Below are 21,659 nucleotides of genomic sequence, written 5' to 3'. Positions count from 1 at the left end.
AACTTCTTTATCCTGCTCTCAATGCAATTGTTGTTGCTTTATATTTCTTACTCAAACCTCACTATTACAATGCTAAAACCTGCCACTTAGACACACAGCATAATGATTGCGGTGATGTTAATGAAGGAAATCAACGGTGATTAATAGCGATAGAGTTGAGATTCTGTGGTTAAACTTTTGCTAGTATAATAACGGTGAAATAGAAGAGAAAGAGAAATGCGAGAAATAAGAAATTTGTTTAAGGTTATAAGAATAAAATTAACCTTTTTAAAATTTTTTGGAGACCATATTTATTAACTAATTGTTTAGAGATTAAATTAACTAATTAAAATTTTTATAAAAATTGAATTGAATGAGAAAGATTATTTAGGGACCAATTTAATTTATTAATAAAATTTTATTGACCAAATTAATATATTTCAAATTTAAAAATGGTTTAAAGATCAAATTAACATTTTTTAAAAATTGAGTAATGTCATTTTATCATATCATTATTAAATATTACACTGTTAGCCTTTGCGCAACTATTAAATATTACATTTTTAAGCCATTAATTTGCACAATTTTGTCATAGAAGAAAAATAAAATACAAAGATTTTAATTATTTCCTTGACTAACTAGGAATTCAACGATAATTTAACTTTCAACCGCACCACCTTTTTTCTCATTTTGCTAAACCACAAATTCTTCAAAATCCAGTAATTTAATTTATGAAAGAAACATAAAAAATAGGAAACTAATATGGTTGTTATTTTTTTATTTGTTGATTTAATAGGCACGATAAAATAGGAAACATAAAAAACAGATTTTATTCTTTCAGTAAATAACCAATCCCTAAGATTTTAATGCATGAAGTGGACAGGATTTTTTCTATAATTAATTAAGTTGGTATTAGGGCTTCCTTTTTTATTTTATTTTTTTCAAATTTGGTCGTGAATCACTTCAATCACTGTCGTGAACATTGCCGGTAAGGTACATTGGGACCAACTCTCCATAACTTAAGTAGGTGGATGATACCTGTAGTTCTCACACAATAGAAGCAGAGAAAACAACACCTTTATAATTTATAATTACGTTGTAAATATGCTTTTATTATTGTGTCAATTTTTTGGTAAATTTAAATTTATTTATTTTACTCTAAATTCACGTTTAAATAAACAAGATAAATTATAACTTTTACGTTTGGTTAAAAAAGTTTATACTGAGCTTTATTGTAAATTTATTTATTTTTAAATTAATTTTATAAATTAAACTAATTCAAACTCAAGTTTTTTCGAATACACAGAAAAAAAGAGAGTAAAGAGAATAAAATAAAATAAAAATATTCTATTACACTCAAAATAGTGAAATGTTTAGAAGGCGATTGTTAAAATAAAAATAAAAATAAAATATATTTTTAGGAATAAAAAGTTGAGTTGCATCGAAAGTAATATTATCAAACTTTCAGAATAATTAAAACACATAATATAAAGTTTTAAAAAAATAAAGTTGTTGTGAGGGCAATTGAATGCAAAGCTTCCGTCCTAGTTATGATTTAACGTTTCTTCTACTGTTTTTTATTTATTTATTTTGGTCTTCCACTGTTTTGTTCCTTATTGTTATTGGGCCAAAGTACAATATGCAGAAGTTAATTGGGCCTTAATTAATCTGGGTTGGGCTGATAGACTCATTTAAGGTCAGACAAAAAAGTCATTTAAAGGAGATGATGGTTGACCAAAAACAATAAGGAAGTGAGACTCAAAGTTGTTGAAAATATATTAAAAAAACTCAAACTTGATTTGTCTCAATTAAAGGGAAACAAACTGTCACTTGGAGCAACAAAGACTACTATTTTGTTTGCACCTATCCTTCTGAACTGTTGCATTGGTACCAATAAAGATAGTATCGTTTAAACATTTTCATTAATTGAATTTTAAAAAATCAACATGGAATGCGATATTATATTTTAGTTTTATCATATTTTTTATCCAATAAAATTTTGGTTGCTTTTTATAATTAAGAGTGGCTGATATCTTTTCTTACACGTGAAATAATACTAATTGTTAATTTTATATTATAGATAATTGAATTAGTAATTTAATTAAAAAAATGTTAATACCTTGACATTAGAAAAATTACTATTGTTGTTTTAAAACTTATTTTTTTTTATACACACATCATCTAAAAAATACATTCTTAAAAAAAAAATTGTTAGTCTATTTTTAATGTTCACAAAACATTTTCCTTGTGAATTCAACTTGATAAGAAAGGGATGACTACACGTGTTCTTGCTGTATATTTCACCCCCTTGCTCCTACGTCTCCTTGCTCTAAGAAATGATGTCTATACAATTTCAGTATCTTCGATAATGGTGAGAGTAGTGCTTATCAGAGACAGTGCAACGAGAATTTGATTTCCACTAAGTTATGTTCCATATCTAGCTAGATGGATCATGTCATGTGTCCCCATGAGCGCCACGATTCCCTCAACTCCTTCGTGGAAACATCTTTTATAGTATCTCCATGAAAACACATCTTTTACGACGTAGACAACCATAGTGATCATAGTACACAAGATAGCATTGAAGAGGACATTTAAAAGATATTCACATTTCATATCAAGGAAAAAAAACAGTATACTAACTCAAACTCACGCCCAAAAGCTAGCTTAAAAGAGATGAATTATTTAAGTTTTATAAAGGGTACTATGACTTTATTCTTAACCAAATTTGAACGTCTTAACAATATACAACTAAATATGATCTTAAAGTTGATTTATGGAATTTGTATTTAGTTTGAGGATGATAAATTGGTGTAGGGTCCAATATAATCAAAATATAGGAAGACAAGTGAGAGATAAAATCACTCGCATGAGGGTCCTAACCCATTACTCCTTTAGCCATCAAGTTCATTAATCTCATCAAGCCATAAACTCAACTGCAGATACAGTTGTTCATTATTACTGATATTTCTAACCATATGGCCCAACAAATTAAAACAACAGTAGGTGCGTCTTTAACTCTTAATTTAACGTACTCAACACATTACTGAAAAGGAGAACGAGATGCAAGTGTTTATACAGCTTTGAAAGCACTGCCTGGTGCTTATTAGGAAAGGGGCTTAACTTGAGATGAGTCGAAGGACAGATGTAGGACCACAGATTCACTTGGATTACAATTTTGAAACTCTATTCTGTCAACACTTAGGTTTCCAACCAGGAAAAGGCAAACGCCTAGCTAAAAGCGTGTCTAACATGTCATAGTCTTAAACATGCTTTCGTTGTCACTGTTGAAATCAGCACTTCTTCAGAGAAGCCTTTAGCTCAATGAAAATATATTTTGTACAACTTTTGGGGACAACTTTTACTTGTCTCTTTTGCTTTTGGATGTATTTTTTGAGATGCATGTATATAGAAAATGTAAAAAGTAAGAAAGAAATAAAAAAAAATTGTGTACAATGTTCCATACGACATCAATTTTCAGCTGTTCAGAACTAAATGCGTTCTCAAAATTTTGCACTAAAAATTCGTAACATCAGCTTTCTTTTACCAGAAAATAATGAATGGAAAAACGAAAATAAGCAATTTGGTTGAAACACTGGTCTCTGCAATATGGTTTTATAGTTTTACATGTGTTGCAGAACAGATATAATTAAACTAGGCAACAAATAAGCTGGAACGCAAGGTTTATGATTCACAGCCAAACTAAGTATACATTTGTGCAAGGCTTTATTTAGTCAGGACAGAAACTAAAATACTCATCAGATTCTTTGTTTTAAATCCCTTCGTTGCTTCTAAATCACATAAACTACATATAATTACCTAAGAGAGTTAGATACAACACCATTTATCCATCAACTTGAAGTTGAAAATACCCCAGCTCATTTTGTGTTGAGCAATAACGCAGTCAAACAATAAACTCTGTTAAAATATTGAAAGGAAGAAGAGAGACAAGCAGCCTACAAGATTTGTTGCATAAATCAAGCTAATGTCCTCTAGTGCATCATTTAGTACTATTTTCATTGGACTTAAGGATACCATTTTAGATTGAAGGTAAACCCTTGAAATCTTGTCCAAAAAATGATGGCTATGGACTAGAAATTTTCTTAATCACTTTCATGATTGATCGTAGGCTCGTTTCCCCTCTCAATTGAGTTACTCAAATGCTGTGAATCCTTTGAGATATTTCCAACTGATGTTGGAGTTGAACTCCTTGATTTTGGGCTTTGATTGAGGCGGATCTCTCCACGATTCCTTGTATTAATTTCGTCAAGAACTTCCCCACTATTAATATTGACTGTTGTTGTCTCACTACCTGAACCCTGTGAGGGATATAAACATTAATATGTGAACAAGAACTTTGACAGATATATGTAATATAATGCTAGGCAGAATATGGATATTTGGTGTTCTGCTTTGGCTGAGTTTGTACTCCACCTAACAAAAGCCCAAAGAAAGCTATTTGCAAGGCAAAAAATAATCATGTTTGAAAAAGAAAATAAATCCTCACATAAAACTTAATCATAAGGATTAAATAGGAGCATGTTTTCTGCATTCCCAGTTATAAATGGAAGGCATTATGGAATCACAAATCAGTGCCATTTGAGATGAACAAATCCAAGACTTGTATACTAATTTGACAATGGTTCAAACTACCTACTTCGAATGACAAGTTGAAACTAATAGCAGGTGCTTCCTCATATGCTGCAGCGTCCAACTCTTGAAGATGGGCTCCTTTAAAAAACTTGGGAAGGAAATATTGCCGTACTGGGATAAGAAGCATGATTAACAATGGGAAAAGGACCCCAGCAATTGGTATCCATGTAAGACCAAAGCAGAGAAGCAAATAAGCTATCTGGAACAAGGTAAACATTGCAACTGTTTTGAAGGGCAAGGTCTCCAGAAAGGTCGCATGGTGTTTCTCCAGCACTCTAGTAAATTGGGGAAAATAAAACAAAGAAAAAGGATCATCATCTTCTTCAAATTATAAACTGGAAAGATAATGCTAAATATGAGCATGTGTTTGGATGCAAACACGTTAATCTTAACATGGATATGTTTAAGAGTCTAGGAATAAGCACAATCCAAACAGGTCAACAAATTTTGAATAAGAAAAAAAAACACTAATAGTGGAACTCCAAAAAAATGACAAAAGATGCATGCTTCTTATGCACTAAATTCATGAATCCTAGGACCATGCAATGATAAAATTGACTATGAGCATGGATATACTTGTATCTTCGACTTGGAGCAGTGAAAAGATATAATATTCTTTCCCAAAACTGATTTCCGGGCAAGCTTTCAATTGCCATGAAAGCAAAGTAACCCCAAAGCACTGAAGTTGGTATCTTCTTTAAAAGAGGCATAGCAGCAACACAAGTTCCGACCATCAATGCCTGCAGCAAATTGCTGACGCGCTGTTCTTTAACTTCAACTGGCAAAAGGTCATCAACATCCTTATCCACATCAAAAACAATCTCATCAACAGGTGCATCAATGTATCCATGACTTGAAGCCAGTTGGATGGTGGATTCCTTCATCTCCTTTAGCCCCTGCTTGAAGAACAATATATAGAATAAAGGTGAGAAAGATCACACTTTTTAAATCAATTGAAAATAGTACGATACATTTACCAAGGCTGGTGGTATTTGGCGGGCTAATGGAGTCTGCATTTGAGTATATGCTTCTTGCATACTTTGGTATAACTGACTCGGGTTCATATTTTTCTGCATGCTTCTTCGTGCAGTAGATACAAGCTTATTTCTCAAGAGCTAATCCATACAAAACAAACACTTTTTATTATCGATTAGCTTAGCTATAAAGAAGCTAAACTTAGCAAACGAGCTATATAAATTTGTCTGTACATCGAAAAACTGGTTAAAGAATGATAGACAAGAATATTACGAGAGGAGAGAATGAAAGAGTAGGATAATTTCAACATGAAACTGAAAGTTACTTTTCATTAGTAGCGTGCATAATCAGATGACCAAAAACAGAATCCAGGACTGTTATAAAAGCACAAATCTGAATGAAAAAGATGGCTAGATTCCGGTAACAATGTTTAAAAAAATCGTCTACCAAAATATATGAGGAAATTAGCTGGAAAAAAGGATTCATGATTAGCGGTTGAGCTATGGTAGTATCGAAGGTAAGAAAATTATATTACCTGATGTTTTAGAGTAGCTAAGCTTTTAGTATGCATTGGGGATTGTGGAATCACGCCATTGGAAGGAGGGATGCCAATAAGTCCACACAATATTGTCTGGCAAACAACATGAATAAGATTTAATAAGGAAACAATCTGTCAGATGTCTATACACAAGGTTATCTGTTGTCATTCACTGGTATTGCAAATAAATTTCCAAAATTTTTGAGAGAAATAATTTACCAAGAAGCCCAAAAGGAGAAGGTCATAATGATAAGATGACGGTTTTCTTAGATTGAACTCCTCCTGCTGGGCAAGTTGTGATGCAACACTGTGATCAAAGTAATAAAGCACAGCAATCATTGTTGCAGGTATAAATGCTCCAATAATATAGATGGGAGGCACATTCAACATTTCCTGTAAAATCCAGCAAAAAATGAGCAAAGAACCATGCTTTTCAAAAAGCTAGAATTAGGCTTTCGTTGAAGTAACATTATCCATTGTCTTCTGTGAGGATAATATCCACATTAAATAATCAGACACCTTAATTACAGTCCAATTTGAGTATGCACCAGGAGACCATGGATTTGGACTGAAAAGTCGCCTTGGGATTCCCCTTGGAACCTTATTGGCCGGTAAATAAGACACAGCAGTCCACATAAGAACCATTAGAGGGACTCCATAATCAGCTATAAATCCCCGCAACCAACCTATTACATAGTCATATTTATTAGAATGATAATGCCGATTTCACAAGCAACTTTTATTGCAAATACTAATTAGCTGAATGCATTGAGGAAGGAAAATTTGAATTAATGTAAAAAAAATGGAAACAAACAGAAGGAGCTAGCACCTGAGGAATGAAAGTGGTTTATCTAAGTTGTACTGAAAACTTGCAGTGTATCTAGTAATGCATCAAATTTTCTACTGAATCTCTACATCAAGATTCGGAAGTATAATCAATACCTGTCCCATAATGCCAGGATCTAGCCTTACGGCTTCTTAGTGCAGTAAACAGAAGGCCAAATGACAAAACCAAAGCAAACATTCCATTGCCAAACAGCCAAGAGGATTGGAGTGCAATCTGATTGGTACCTTCTCTCTGGGTCTGGGGTACACCAAACTCCTCCACTAGTCCCTTTAAGATAGAGATCATTAACCTTACTATTAAACAGGTGTTTCAATATAAGCAGTTGTGAATAGAGGACTCCTATACATATGATCCAAACATCCAATTTTCTGATTACAAAGAAAAATGGTTCAAGTTGATGCATACTAACCCTTATAGCCTGCTGCATAAAGAGCATTGCAATTAGCAAGCCAAATAGTTCGCCAGCAAGGCGTGTGAATCTGTTGATTATAGAGCATGCACCAAGAATGGCCAACAAGAAGAGCAACAGGGCAGTCCAAACACACACCCTAAAATTCAAAAGGTGGAGAAAATTACTTCAAGTCAAAAGTAATTTCCTTTTAATCTCAAGGAGATTAAAAGATACCATCCAGTCCAAGGCAGGAATAGTTTGTGCCCCAAATCCTTTCTATCCTTTGCAAAGTTGTACAGGAATGTATACATCAGAACTGTTGGCTCAGCTACACCTAGTATGAGGAGGGGCTGCCCTCCAAAAATTGAGTGGACAATACCACATAGTGCTGTTGATGCAAGGGTCTGCACTGCAGTTAGACTTCCATCTATAAAACATAAACAATGAAGTATTTCTTAGCAAAGGACCACTAAATTACCATAAAGGACATTGAACCTGAAAAATATGCTCTTACCTGTATTTCTCTCTAGTTGCTCCCCAAAAGAGATAACCGGAATGGCTGAAGCAAAAAAGATATATGTAGTTGGGGCAAGGATCCTATATTACACAACATCAAAATTAAATCTTTGACAAATAGTCCTCCTGGTTTCATAAGGGAAAGTTTAATTTGTACTATTTGCGTTAGGTATGCAATTGTTGTGTTTTTTAGGAAGAGGGGAGGGAGGAGTGACTTTTGGCTCCAAACTTAAAGCAGCAAGTCAGACCGTAATATCAGAAAATATGCAAATTTATATCACAAACCTGATGCCTGCCTGGAATCCACTGGTCCAATCTTGTTTGTAGCACACAAGTCTTCCTTTGAGGTCATTCTTGATCCCACGTAGGGGAACAAATGTTTCTTCCATGAAGCTCTTGGAATACAAAGGGTTTAATATTGATCAAAGTTTTGGTTCATAGAAAAATGACGCAGAAGATGTGATTGGAAGAGGGGGAATCACTTCATGGGACTCTAGAGGCAAATATTGATTGAAGTTGCTTAGTAGAAGTACCTACTACTATACTCGGAGTTGGAGCAGAGAAACAGGAAACCTACATATCTTAATCGTCCTAAACATGAAAGCAGGAAAAATGGATGTTCATGAGTTAGATGTTAGCAAATTGGGCTCTTGATAAGGAAAATGAATAAATGAATCCAGTTAAAGAATTCAGATATCACATAACAACGAAAAATGTTTGGAATTTGGATATATTGTTGTGAGCGATGAAAGAATGAGTCAGTAAAAGATTACAAAACGATCTGGTTTCATATCCTAATGAGACTCAAGAATATCAGAGAATTTGTTTGGTAGTTACCAAGCCAGAATAATGAACACTCTTCATAAGCTGAAAATGAAGACTAGAGTTCAACCATTACAACCCCAACATATGCAAACCTCAAGCGCTTCAGTTACAAGCTGCAATAGTTGCAGTTTAGAAACACTTGAGAAGAAGGACATGAATGAACAATGATAGGTTTATCTGGCAAGATTAACGAGATCCCATGATTGAAACAATGATGGCAATGGTTTATGATACTTGTGACAAGGACATTAAATGAAAAGAGAAATGGTACCTTAATCAAAAATAAAAAAATATTTTTTTGTTTTCACAAGAAGAAGATTGCAGTTACATTAAATTGATGCACTAAAAAAGAAGTGAGAAGGGTCTGGTACTAAATAAGATTCAGCAACTGAAAAAACATTAACAAAGGAAGTAGAAACGATTTCCGAGGCAGTGAACAACAACGCATGACAAAGTAGCAAACAAGCAAAGAAACGCACGCCGAACTTTGGTGAATTCTTGTGTGACGGGTGAGAATGTGCATTGACCAATGTCATGCATATATAGCTCTGATTCATGAATGAAAATGGAAGTGGAAGTAGCAGTAGGATGAACTCACAACCGTAAGTGGAAACGTGACGCAGACACAGATGCATATGAAATTTGTTTCGTCCTAAATTAAATCCATTTGTTTTTTTCAGAAAAAAAAAAAAAAACGTGTTGCTAATATTCACGCATTCATTTTTTAGACCTACTCTGACACTTTACACGCGTGGTATATTAATTTCGAAAAAAACTTGCTCAAATTTTAATTAAAGCTACTTAAAATCATCTAATACAATAAACAACTTTTTGTCTTTAGTAATACGTGAAACAGAATTAATTGAGTTAACATGATTTATTTAAATAGAGAATTAATAAACAATAATTTTTATTAAAAATTATATTAAAATATATTAAAAAACTTGTTTTATGTTTTTCAATAAAATATATCTATTCTTAAATCTGTAATTATATTAAGATATTACTTACCCTTTTTCATTAAAATAATATACAAGATTTAACATTATTTATATTTTTCATTAAAAATTTATTTATATCTAAATTATATAATAAAAAATAAAACCAAAATTACATTTATTTTTTAAAAATTTTAATTTAAATATGCTGGTAATATAAAAAAGTATTTTATATTATTATTTAATTATAAAATGTTATACAAGAAAAAATGATTAATTTCTGTTATAATTAATATAAAAAGTTCACAAATCAGTATACATATATAAAAAATAAACTCTTTGAAAAATCAAAGAGACAAAGCACCCAAAGAAAACAAAAGAATTACATCACGAGTCATCCAGGGAAAGGCAACCCACTAAAATGAGCATATAACAGGCTGGCTATGTTTTTATTTGGAGAAGAAATCTCACTAAGGCCATAATTCAAATCTAATCACTTGTAAATCTGTACAGTTATTTGCCTCACGAAGGATATGACAAAAGATAAGATTCTAATTTGAGTAATTTCTTTTTCTTCCTTTAACTATTCTGATCAAGAGTGGTTTCTAGGGAGCAGCCCCTGTCTCAGAGCTCGTATTTGTATCACTGATTATGATAACAAAGTATCAGGGAGCTCGTATTTCCATGCTCTCTTCTCCCGAATTTGTTTATGTTCATGGATTTTATATGTAAGATAAAAGAAAATTATCTAATATTTTATTATCTTGTTTGATATATAAGTTATGTTTTCAATATATCCTATAATACAGTAAAAATATATGGACATTTAATTTTAGAAACTAAAAGTTGTATGCTTATTAGTTTAGAAACTAAAATAACAATTAACTCGATAAAAAGTGTTGATACTTTAATTTTGGAAATTTCTAATTACATAAGCATGCAAACTGCACATTAAAGCTGATGGGTTATTCTAGTTGGGCAAATTAGGTAAGCCGTACGATTTCAAAGTGATGCCCCAAATCCGAATATCCGATGCATATATGTGAAACGGAACTCTCCCGCCACAAGTATTGCTATTAATTTGGATTAAAATGTCTCTTAACTTTCTAAGCATCTAAAACTCGTTACTCACTTGAACGCCCGTTATTACTTAAATTAAAAAACACGTGACTACAGCTATTATATTTTAGATTAATATAATAATAATGATAAATGCTAGTTCAAGTGTTATAATCAAATCCGCTGATCTCTCTTAAGCCTTCCATTCACCACAACTTACTTTCTTTTCTTGTACTAAAAAAGTAACTACAGCTTGATCATCATCATCATTATTATTATTAAAACAGAATATATATTTGAATCCGTTATTCTCCAGTCCCATCAAATCTGGAGGTATAGGATTCAATTCCCCTCTTTTGCCTAAAGTCTTCGTTATAAAATGTTAATTTCTCGATCAACTATGATTAAAGAAATAGAAAAATTAAACATACCTAATTAACTGGAACTGGATTCGAGCTTCGAGTAATCTCTAATTGAAATCTATGGCAGTTTATCGTTTAATTATATATGGACATTTAATTATTGACATATGCTTCTTGAAAACCCTTTAACAAGTACCACACAAGGACATTATAAATAATGTAAGTTAGGTGATGATGAGCACGAGTACCTAATACATGCACACACTCAAAATAATTATAATAATTAATTTATTCAACTTTCTTTTATCAATTTTTTTTTTCATTTTTTCTCGTAGTGTAGAAAGGAGCACCGAAAAAATAACATAATTAAGAAAATTTATATACTATATAATGCATGCACGAACAGAATGATAAGTGGATGTAAATAAAAGTATATCACATCAATATGAGTTTTTTTTTTCTTCTCGTATTAATTAAAATAATTTTAATACAAGTTGTTTTTAAATATGAATTTAAAATTGAAAAATAAATAATTTTTTAAACAAAAGACAGAACGTAACAGCTTCTTCAGTACTTTCATAAACTTAAGCATGTTTCTACATGTCAGCGAATAAATTTAGATATGAATGCCCAACTAGGTAGTGGGGATGCTGTTTCCGCATAAAAAATGCTGACTCATGGTGTCAATTGGGATTATTATTATTATATTGTTTACTAATTAAAATTAAAATTTTTAATAAAATATTTATATTTAATATTATCACAAATTATTCAAATAAAACTCAAATTTTAATCAATAAATAGTACATAAAAAATTGTACTTAAATTGTATTCTTTATTTATGCATTTTAACCTTAGTTAGGTTCAAAGTTTCAAGGGATGGGTCATTCTTGAATCTTGAAAGTTATATATAATTTTAATCTCTTTAATTTGAATTAATTATCTATATTTTATTTTTTTTAACCTTTTAATTATTCAAGTTAAGTATTTTATTTTAAAACTCATCTAATTATTAACAAAATATAATAGAGTGTGGCACATTCTTAATTTGTATACTAAAAAATATAAAATATTTAAATAAAAATACTAAATAAATTATTTATAATATAATAAAAACTTTTATTATTTAATTATTTTATAATTTTTATAAATTAATAATATTATATATTTATTAATTATTAAAAATTAAAATAAAACATTTAATTTAAAAGCTAAAATAAATAAATATCAATAATTTAAACTAAAAAATTAAAGTCACACGGAATAAAAATATAAAAACTATAATTAAACCTTTAAATATCGCTCAGCAATGTGAATCAACTATTAAGATGAGTTAAAGTTCGAATCCAATGAATATAACTATTAAATACGTGAATGAAGGAAGAAATTTACGGCCATCCAACTTGAACAGGAATACCATTGCGTCGAACAGGTTTGGCTCAAGGAAATACTTAACTGATATGCATCATGCATCTTAGAAATGGATCACTAGATACATAGCCACTTGTTTTGTGTATATTATTTACAGGTTTTTGATACGATATTTCTAAATTTGAAGGAACATTAAATCTTTTTTTTAAATTATATTAAGATATTAAAAAATATTTATATCTTTTTTAAATACACTACTAACTCCACTATTAAAATTAATTATTATAATTATTTCACTTATACAAGTGTATAGAATACTTTTTTATTTTTCAGAGTACCGTAGAATTTACCTTATATATATATATGATATGATTAAAACACACTATGTAACCCATTTTGTCTGATTGAAAAGGCTACGTTCCTTTTGCTGCGTGAGAATAGAAATTTCACAGATCTTTTGATGAAAATATTTATTGGTTCAGAATGATTAATTATATGGTGATATATGGGCGGAGTCGGTGAATGTTGTGAGAAAATATTATTGATGTTTATTGAGACTCGTGTAATAATGAGTTTCCTTTTCATTAAATGTTACTCATAAATTCATAATTTGTGATTAATTTCAGTTTATTAGTAAAAAAATGTGTTAAATAATACAGATTTGCATATTTATAACACTTCTCATTTTAAATTATTGATCATTGTTTGGTTTGATTCATTGATGGGCAATGAGCTAGATTCCATGCAGATAATGATGGAAGAACCATGCATTTTGTAAATTCAGTTGCCAAATTTGTTCCGTGTAGCTAATCTCAACCATTTATCCTGCTTATTATCATCTTAACGTCTGATTAATGTGAGCATTGATGATCCAAAATCTGTTTAGATCATTGATACAGGTCTACAGGGATTCTAGTTCAACGAAGCGTAAAACCTATATGCATGTTATCGTATGAATAAGGTTTTTTAATTTTTTTTTATGAATTATCTACTTCAAATATGAAAATATAAATTTAAATTTTTGCATAAGAACATTTTATTTATTAAACATTAAATTATATATTTTGTTTCTATACTTGTCATACACTTACAAAAACAGTCTCTACAATTAAAAATAGTTACAAAATAGTTCATATTTCCTTTGCCATCTTTACGACGTTTGAAGAAAGATGACGTCGGAGACATATCAAATTTAAAATTAATTTGACTATTACTTGTAATTTTTTTTATTCATGTGTTATTTAAAGAGAAAAAAATTATTTTTTCCTCTATTATTAACATACTCTTGCATAAGAAGTTACTATATTCAGAGTTGCTTTTGTTAACGTGGTTTGTTGCAGTGATTTAGGTGTTTTATTTATGGAGTTACAGTCAAGTATTGTACAAAAATAAAATTTTTATTTATAATTATTTGTTGCGATTGATATATGTAAATTACATATTTGTTTCCTTCAAATTTTACTATTTTCCTAAATATTGGTGGACATCCGTTGAAAACACTAATCAAGAATTTTAAAAATTAGTTAGAATATGTAAGTAGAAAAGTATATGTGATTTGTAGTCTTGATGAATGGTTGTTACAAGAAATATCAGCGATACTAAAAAAGTTTGAATATAAAGGTTGTGTTCAAGTGTTTTTTCGTTTGGAATTAGGTAGAAAAAAGAACTAGAGAGGGTATAGAATAATGAGGGAGCAAAGAAAATTGCAGAGGCTATGATAAATATCATTGCACAAGAAGTCAATGTGTATGTTATGCATGGAAAATATGATAACGAGGAAGTGTTTCTAACAAATGAAGAATTAATAATTGATAACATATATGACTTGTGAATGTTAAGAATGTTTAGGGTACTAACAATATAACTCTGCAGATGAAAAATATTCAAATTTAAGCTAGGTATGAAATTCACCTCCATTTCATAGTTTATGGGTTAAATTTTAAGAAGAATGACAAAATGAGATGCAAGGTTGTGCGTGGACAACATCCGTGAGCAAAGTAGGAGACTCTCTTATAATGTTAGTTGCAATGGCAAGAGATCCAAAGTGAGAACAAATATTCATGAACATAGTTTTTAAAGAATCTTTTGGATGACATTGATCATGATAGGAAGTGAGTTTTCATTTATTATTAGCAAAATGTATACACATATGCTTATCTGTTTGGATAAATACTTATTTGTATCTTCATTTTTGACTAATTGCTTGCATCATTTTAGGGTTTAGTTCCAGCATGGCAAGAAATGCTTGAACTTTTTAAAAACATTCTTTAGACATATTTATACAAACAAGAAGAAGCACGATGAAGGTGGAGTTGTATTGCGAGACAAGCTATTAGCAACCTCAAAATCACCATATCATGCTACTTGAGAGAAAAAAAATAATACAAGAATTACAAGATTTTTCAAAGGATCCTTATAAATAGCTGCAGTTAGACCCTATGGGAGGAGCCTAGAAGAACAACAGATATTTTTATATGTAAGTAGATAAGGAAATATACTATGAAGAGATTTATAAAAAATAGAAAGTTGGTTGAGAAATTTAAAACAAAGAAATATATATGTTCAAGACCAAGAAAAGGTTAGACAAGGAGGTTATGGAGTCTGCTAAATGGTCATGTATTTAGATTGGTGGACAAAAATACGAAATGCAAATTTATGCATATGTATTTACAATTGATCTTGGGAAAAAGAATTGTTTATGCAAATCATATTAATGTTGTGGTTATTATACATTCTATGTGCAGGTTTAAGCTTATACATATTTTCTCTGTTTAGAGACATGTATTTATGCCATTGTGTATACACATAAGCTTACACATATGCTTCTCTCTTCTACAAAGTATTTTGGATCTTCTACAAAGATTACGGCTCTTACAATTGAGTCAATGTTCTAAATGTGATATGTCTACCACATTATCCTTCTCTAAAATCATGAAAACGATAAATGATGACAATAACTATTTCGTAACTTTTTGTAAGTATAGGATCAAAATGTAACTTTTTAAGTGTTGAAATTATTTTGTAAGTGAACGTTAAATATAGGAATGAAATGTATAATTTAACTTTTTACTAAATTACGTGACTTTTCTTGTAAAAGGTGTTTTATTTACAATATGTATTTTTTTAATATTGTTAGTTAAAATTCTCAAGTTATATTTAATTTAAATTTTAAATATTGAGATACGATATCAAATTAAAATATTTTTTAAGATTTATTAAATTTTGATATTTTTATAACTTTAATATTTTTTTAAAATTTTATATTTGCAAGTAGATTAGCATGTGAAGTCTTAATTGTGTATTCTTATATTAGTTCCAGTTGGTGTCAACATTTCCTTCTTAATTTTTCTCCAAAAATTCAATCTTTATATATATGTAATTATATTTTTAAAATCGTTATCTTATCATTATGTTCTATGTAAGAAGTCAGAGTCACCCCTTTAACAAAATATTTACAATTTTTTCTTTTGTTCAATAGACGTTTACAAGGTTTTTTTTTTGTTTAAGACATCTACAATTTTTTTTGGTTGTGGAGGCATTATTAACAATTGCAACTTTATTTTTTTCTCACCGTTTTATTTATTTATTTATTTCTCAAAATATCCTTTTTAAAACTTTTGAGTTTTTGTGAAATTTAAATATAAAAACTTATACAAAAATATATTTTGAACTTTAAATTCCAGAACTATAAAATTAACTTTTAACATTAAATTTTTATAATTTTATAATTTGAGTTATAGAATTATATTTCCGAAGTATAGGCACGCAGTTAAACTTTCGAAATTCATCATCTTCCTTCCTTTATGTGACTTCTCTCAATAAAAATGGAAGACAATTTACACTGTCTTGCATTGGAAGATTTTCTAATTCTTTCCCAACCCCGGTTGCATATAAGACCTCATATCATTCATGAACATGCAAATTCAGCAAATCCACACTCATCCCTCTGTTAATTTCAAAAATTCCTTTATGAGTTTCCTTGATTATTAGAGTTGTGTTATTTTTTGTACAACGACAAATCTTTTTACTTTCTTCTTCTTTCTGTGGATTACTTTGCGTTTCCTTCTCAAAACACCACATCAAACTTCATGTATTTGTATGTCTTTATCATCCACTCGACACTCTTCGGAAAAACAAACACTTTCTTTAAATAAATAAACTATTTTAGGAAAAAATTTAAAAAGTAAAAATGGGGTTGGAAAAAGCAACCCTTGTAACTTTTCGTGTTGTGCATCAATTTTGAACCACCGAGCCCTTTAGGGACGTGGGACAGCCCAGCCCATTACATAGTTTGGACTAGGCCCAATGTTAGTCTGCTAGATTGGTCAAGTATACAGTTCAGGGAGGAATGATAATTATATAATAAATTTGTACTTTTTTAATAATTTAATTTAGAGAGGAAGAGAGAAAAAAAAAGAGTTAATGATAAGATGAATAATACAATAGAAAGAGTTTAATAAGATAAATAAAAATTTCTTGTAAGAATAGTATAACTCTAATTCAGGTTATATTAAATTTTTTTATCAACATAATTCTATGCAAGCAGGCTTACTAGTATGTTTTTATTACTTGATGATAATATATTTTTATTGCTTAGTTGTATCATTAAATAACATTTCATTAAATTATATTAAATCATTTAAGATTCAGTTAATTGTTTTATAAGATTAATTATATCGTTTATGTATAATTCCTGTTTCTTTATCATCAATTAAGTTATTTAGCATATATTAGAAAAGATAAAAAAAAATTAATCGGAAGCAACAAATATTTTTTATTGTGCCACATTAATATTTTTTATTTTAATCAGTTAATTTATACTTTTTTTTTTTGGCAAATAGTTAATTTATACATTTAAAGCATAACAAAAAAAAAAGTATTGTTATTCTTCCAATTTTATTGGCGTTGGTCTCGTGTTGTCTGGTGTGCAATCAAAATGGTGGTGAGAGTGTGTGCGAAGAGGATTTTGGGAACGGCGTCGTTTGGAGTTAGGGTTCCGGCGCGGTGGTACCACGAGAGGGTAGTGGATCATTACAACAACCCTCGGAACGTAGGATCCTTCGACAAGAATGACCCGAGCGTTGGGACGGGTTTGGTTGGTGCACCTGCGTGCGGCGATGTGATGAAGCTTCAGATTAAGGTCGACGAAAAAACCGGAAAGATCGTCGATGCTCGCTTCAAGACTTTCGGTTGTGGCTCCGCCATTGCTTCTTCCTCTGTCGGTAATTCCACATAAACTTGATTGCTCTCTGTTTTTTCTCATTCAATCTATGACCTTATCAATGTTGTGTTATGTTATGTTCAGCTACCGAGTGGGTGAAGGGAAAGCAAATGGAGGAGGTTTTGTCCATAAAAAACACGTGAGTATATTAACCCTCATTGTTCTATTATGTGATTTATGTGTTGGTTGGAGAAGAGGTAAATGGATTCTAATGAATATGATTGAGTTTTATGTGTTTCAATGGTAAGTTGATTTACAATAAGGCCTTGATATGGTATGGTAATTGCTCGTAGCGTAATGCCTGATGAAGTTTTAACATTGTGCAATGTTTGGTGTGACAATGTGTATGAGTTGTGCAAAATAATACTATCGTATATTTGATTATGCACTGTATAACAATCATGTGGATAAAAATTAATACTTTTGATACAAAAATGACTAGAAAATGTTTTATTCATTTAAATTTGTTATCTTATGATAATTTTGGGACAAGACAAGAGGGCAGCTTGCATTGAAAAAAAAAAAAAAAAGAAAACTTTGGTGTAATGGGTCAACGATGGAAGATATGTTGTTTTTCTGCTGGTTGTTCCTTTTTTGGATTACTTGAGAATTACAAATATCATTTTCCTTTTTATTATCACATGTGCTGGCACAAATCCAGATTTGCAAAAATAGAGAAAATGACAAAAAAAATTTATACAAAATTATCTTAAACGAATTTTGTGCACTTGAAAAGAGGGGAATTGGGTGTGAGAAAGAGGGAATTGAGGATGGGTGGAGATGAGGAGAACGGGTGTTATAGAGGTGGTAGTATAAGAAGAGAAGGGTAGGAGAGTTGGGTATAGAGAAAAGAGGGAAAGGTGGGTATGGGGGTGGGGTGAGGTGAAGTGAGGGAGAAAAGAAACAGATGAGTTGGGAATAGAGTAGAGGGAAGAGAGGAGTTGAGTATAAGGTGGAGGGAAGAAAAGAGCTAGGCATGAGAGGAGAAGGAGAGTTGAATATAGAGGTTGAGAAGGGAGTGTTAGGTATGGGGGAGAAGGAGAGGAGAAGATTGAGAGAGAATATGCAAAATTCGCTTTAAGTAAAAAAAATTTGCTTAAGTTAATTTTATGTAAAAAAATTTTATCATTTTTTTCTATTTTTATTTGAGTGAGTCCATTTTTGCTTAAATAAAAATGAAACTGGACGTCTAGTTCTTACCACAATGGGAGGGGATCCGAATCCTGCAGGCACTAGGTTTTTAGTTCTGCATGATGATTTAACCTTGGTCATGCTTTCGTGATTGATGGTTCTTGTCTGTTGTTTTGAGTTCTTGAAGTGACAAATAATGGATATCCTGCAGTGAAATTGCAAAGCATCTTTCACTTCCACCAGTTAAGCTTCACTGCAGCATGCTTGCTGAAGATGCCATTAAAGCAGCCGTGAAGGACTATGAAGTTAAGCGTGCTAAGGCAAATGGTAGCGGAGAGGCAACCACTGGAGAGAAGCCTGCCACTGCTTGATTTTTTCCATGTATAGAATGATGATGAAAACAACTGTTTGACTTATTTTTGTTCTGTTATTCAGCTTTGCATCAAAGAACTTCTTCACTTTAGACTTTTGGTTGCAGTTTGTCAGCTAGAATGTATTCACTATTCACATTATGTGAGGTATATATATGAGACGCTGGCTATGGATTGTATGTTTTCTGCTTGGTTTGTAGGACTCGAATCATTAAACTATGTACGCATACAATAAAGCAGATTGCAGTATTGTGAAGTTCCACAATACAATTAATAGCATGATAATTTCATAACTTTTTTCCTGGAGTCATGCGGTTGTAATTTTATTTATTTATTTGGGTGAATTTGTCTGCAATTAGATTTAATCTTAAAAAGAAAATGTGATGTGTCCTTGCTTAGTGGGGTAACTGAAAAACAGAGGACGACGCTATGAATGTGTTGACAAACGTGTAAATTTTCTACTGCCAGAATGTCCTAGAATTTAACTCGAAACAAGTGCGGTTGTTTGATGAAATAAAATAGTAACAGTTATTTTTTTCATTTCACACTAAACAAGTGAGTCATTTTATCAAAACTTTGTAGTTAGCTTTTTAATACATCGAATGTAAGATGGAACATATTCTGGCCTACAGCATGGCCGGTAACCTGAGGATGACAAGAGAAATTAGGGATACATAACAGTGAAGTTGGCAAAAGGTCTCTATTACTTATATTGAATAAAAAATCGCGGTGATTGTTAATATGCAGTAGAATAAAGCTTTATTCGTAAGGTACCAAAGCATAGAACCCGATTCTGAAGCAATTCCGAGTTGATGGTATTACTAAGAGACATTACCAGGAAGACTAGCAGCATCCATATTCCACAATTTTTAATTCGTTCATTAATGAACTCCAAATTTGCTCATATTTTCCGAAAAAGAACTGTTTCTGATGCCTAAGGATTAATAACAATGGTTCGTAAAGACCATGGAGGGGGATTTTTGCATTTTAATGGACTGCTATGTTTGTTATCATTTTTAAAAAAATTTGATAGCTATTTATTTTTAAAAAATTGAAATTAGTGGGCTTTAGAGTGTTGATTCATGCATTTAACATCATAATACCATACCACGTTTTATGGAAAGGAAATACAGTCAAGACTCCTGGACGTTCAAATGATCAAAACCCCAATCAAATATAACAGGTGCCAAATATCACCGATCATTCTCAAAAACGACATTAAAAAAGAGTAAGGTTTAAAGGCACTTAAACAAACATAACGATAATGATTAGACAGTAATGTAATAACATCATCTTGAGGCTGGTAACTCAACTACGCCTTCTTGGTGCGTAAAATATCCAACAAAAAATTGGTGATAAAGGGCTCATAAGATGGCATTTTTGCATACCCCGGAAAGTAATTGATATCAATCACAAGGTACCTTCTCTCACCTTTACCATCTCTTATCAAATCCACGTTGAAAAGGTTAAGTCCCAATGCTTCCCTCAATGCCATCGCCAACTCACACACCAAACTCTGAGGAGGCATTTCAGCAGTCTCAACGGCGCCACCACCCCCTTCCTCGTCTTCGACGCTAAAGTTCGATAGTCGAGAAAATGGTAGTGACCCTTTCAATGTTCTCAGCTTCTCCTCGGATATATCACCCAAAGATTTGCGCTTTACGCAATTCACGCGTTGCCCAGCAACGTAAATCTTGAAAACAACCCCACCGTGATTCACAAACTCTTGCAGCACCGTGGGAACGCTCAACGCGTTGAGCCCATCACGGTCGAAAACCAAACACAGTTTGTGAGACTCAGCGGTGCCGTCAGCCACAAACGGTTTTGCTATCACGGGGAATCTCAATCCCAGTTCTTCGATTTTGTCGAAATCGAAGGTTTTCGGGTCGTTCACGAACACTTGCTTGGGAACCCCAACAGTGGCATTTTGAAGAGAAATTTGCAAGTTGGTCACTGCCTCGAGCATGGAAATCCGATTGCAAAGGCGATCGACTAACTCAGGGGGATCGATGATGATAGTGTTAGGGTGTTTGGCTGAGAATTCTTGGAGGTGTTTGTTCCACTGTTGGGTGGGGAATTTGTGGATGATGCAATGGAAAGGGCCTTGTCGTTGTAAGGGTGTGGTGGGGTCGATTGGTATGAGGTCGATGCCGTTTTGTTCAGCGTAATCGAGAAGAGAAGGTTGAAGGAACGTTTCGACTTTCTTGGGTTGGAGAGCATAGCCAACACGATACCTCTGAGTTGCGACTACTTTGGACTCGGACATGTTTGTTGTATGGGTGATCAGGCTCTGGCATAATTTTAAAACGAATTTAACTGCATTTGTAATTTTAAAAATCAAATTGAATGATATCTATAATTTTAAGAATTAAAATAACTTATTTATAATTTTAAAAACTAAAATAATCATAATAATTTTACATTAGGAACTAATTTTTTATTTATAATTTTATAGATAAATTAATGATATCTTTAAAGTTCA

The 21,659-nt window shown here is 31.5% G+C and overlaps 3 protein-coding genes across 3 annotated transcripts; 1 reads left to right on the top strand and 2 right to left on the bottom strand.

Moving 5' to 3' along the window:
* Positions 1-4,082: 4,082 nt before the first annotated feature.
* Positions 4,083-8,288, bottom strand: LOC113874837 (boron transporter 1-like). The gene is made up of 12 exons (XM_027513051.1): positions 8,185-8,288; positions 7,898-7,980; positions 7,618-7,810; positions 7,402-7,540; positions 7,088-7,259; positions 6,665-6,831; positions 6,365-6,538; positions 6,143-6,238; positions 5,610-5,747; positions 5,209-5,528; positions 4,637-4,907; positions 4,083-4,298 (listed from the first exon to the last, which is right to left on the bottom strand). Exons 1-12 carry the CDS (start codon positions 8,286-8,288, stop codon positions 4,083-4,085), a joined length of 2,073 nt encoding a protein of 690 aa, XP_027368852.1.
* Positions 8,289-17,327: 9,039 nt separating this feature from the next.
* On the top strand, positions 17,328-19,444 carry LOC113845980 (iron-sulfur cluster assembly protein 1-like). The gene is made up of 3 exons (XM_027473749.1): positions 17,328-17,676; positions 17,760-17,814; positions 19,018-19,444. Exons 1-3 carry the CDS (start codon positions 17,391-17,393, stop codon positions 19,175-19,177), a joined length of 501 nt encoding a protein of 166 aa, XP_027329550.1. The 5' UTR covers positions 17,328-17,390; the 3' UTR covers positions 19,178-19,444.
* Positions 19,445-20,275: 831 nt separating this feature from the next.
* Positions 20,276-21,468, bottom strand: LOC113845979 (inositol-tetrakisphosphate 1-kinase 1-like). The gene has a single exon (XM_027473748.1). The coding sequence runs from the start codon at positions 21,441-21,443 to the stop codon at positions 20,490-20,492; it is 954 nt and encodes a 317-aa protein (XP_027329549.1). The 5' UTR covers positions 21,444-21,468; the 3' UTR covers positions 20,276-20,489.
* Between the last annotated feature and the right edge of the window lie 191 nt (positions 21,469-21,659).

Source organism: Abrus precatorius, unplaced genomic scaffold (assembly GCF_003935025.1).
Source record: "Abrus precatorius isolate BTA unplaced genomic scaffold, Abrus_2018 Scaffold8, whole genome shotgun sequence".
In the NCBI taxonomy this organism is placed as follows: domain Eukaryota; kingdom Viridiplantae; phylum Streptophyta; class Magnoliopsida; order Fabales; family Fabaceae; genus Abrus; species Abrus precatorius.
The sequence above is the reverse complement of the archived record's forward strand: the minus strand, read 5'-3'. Positions and strand labels throughout refer to the sequence as shown.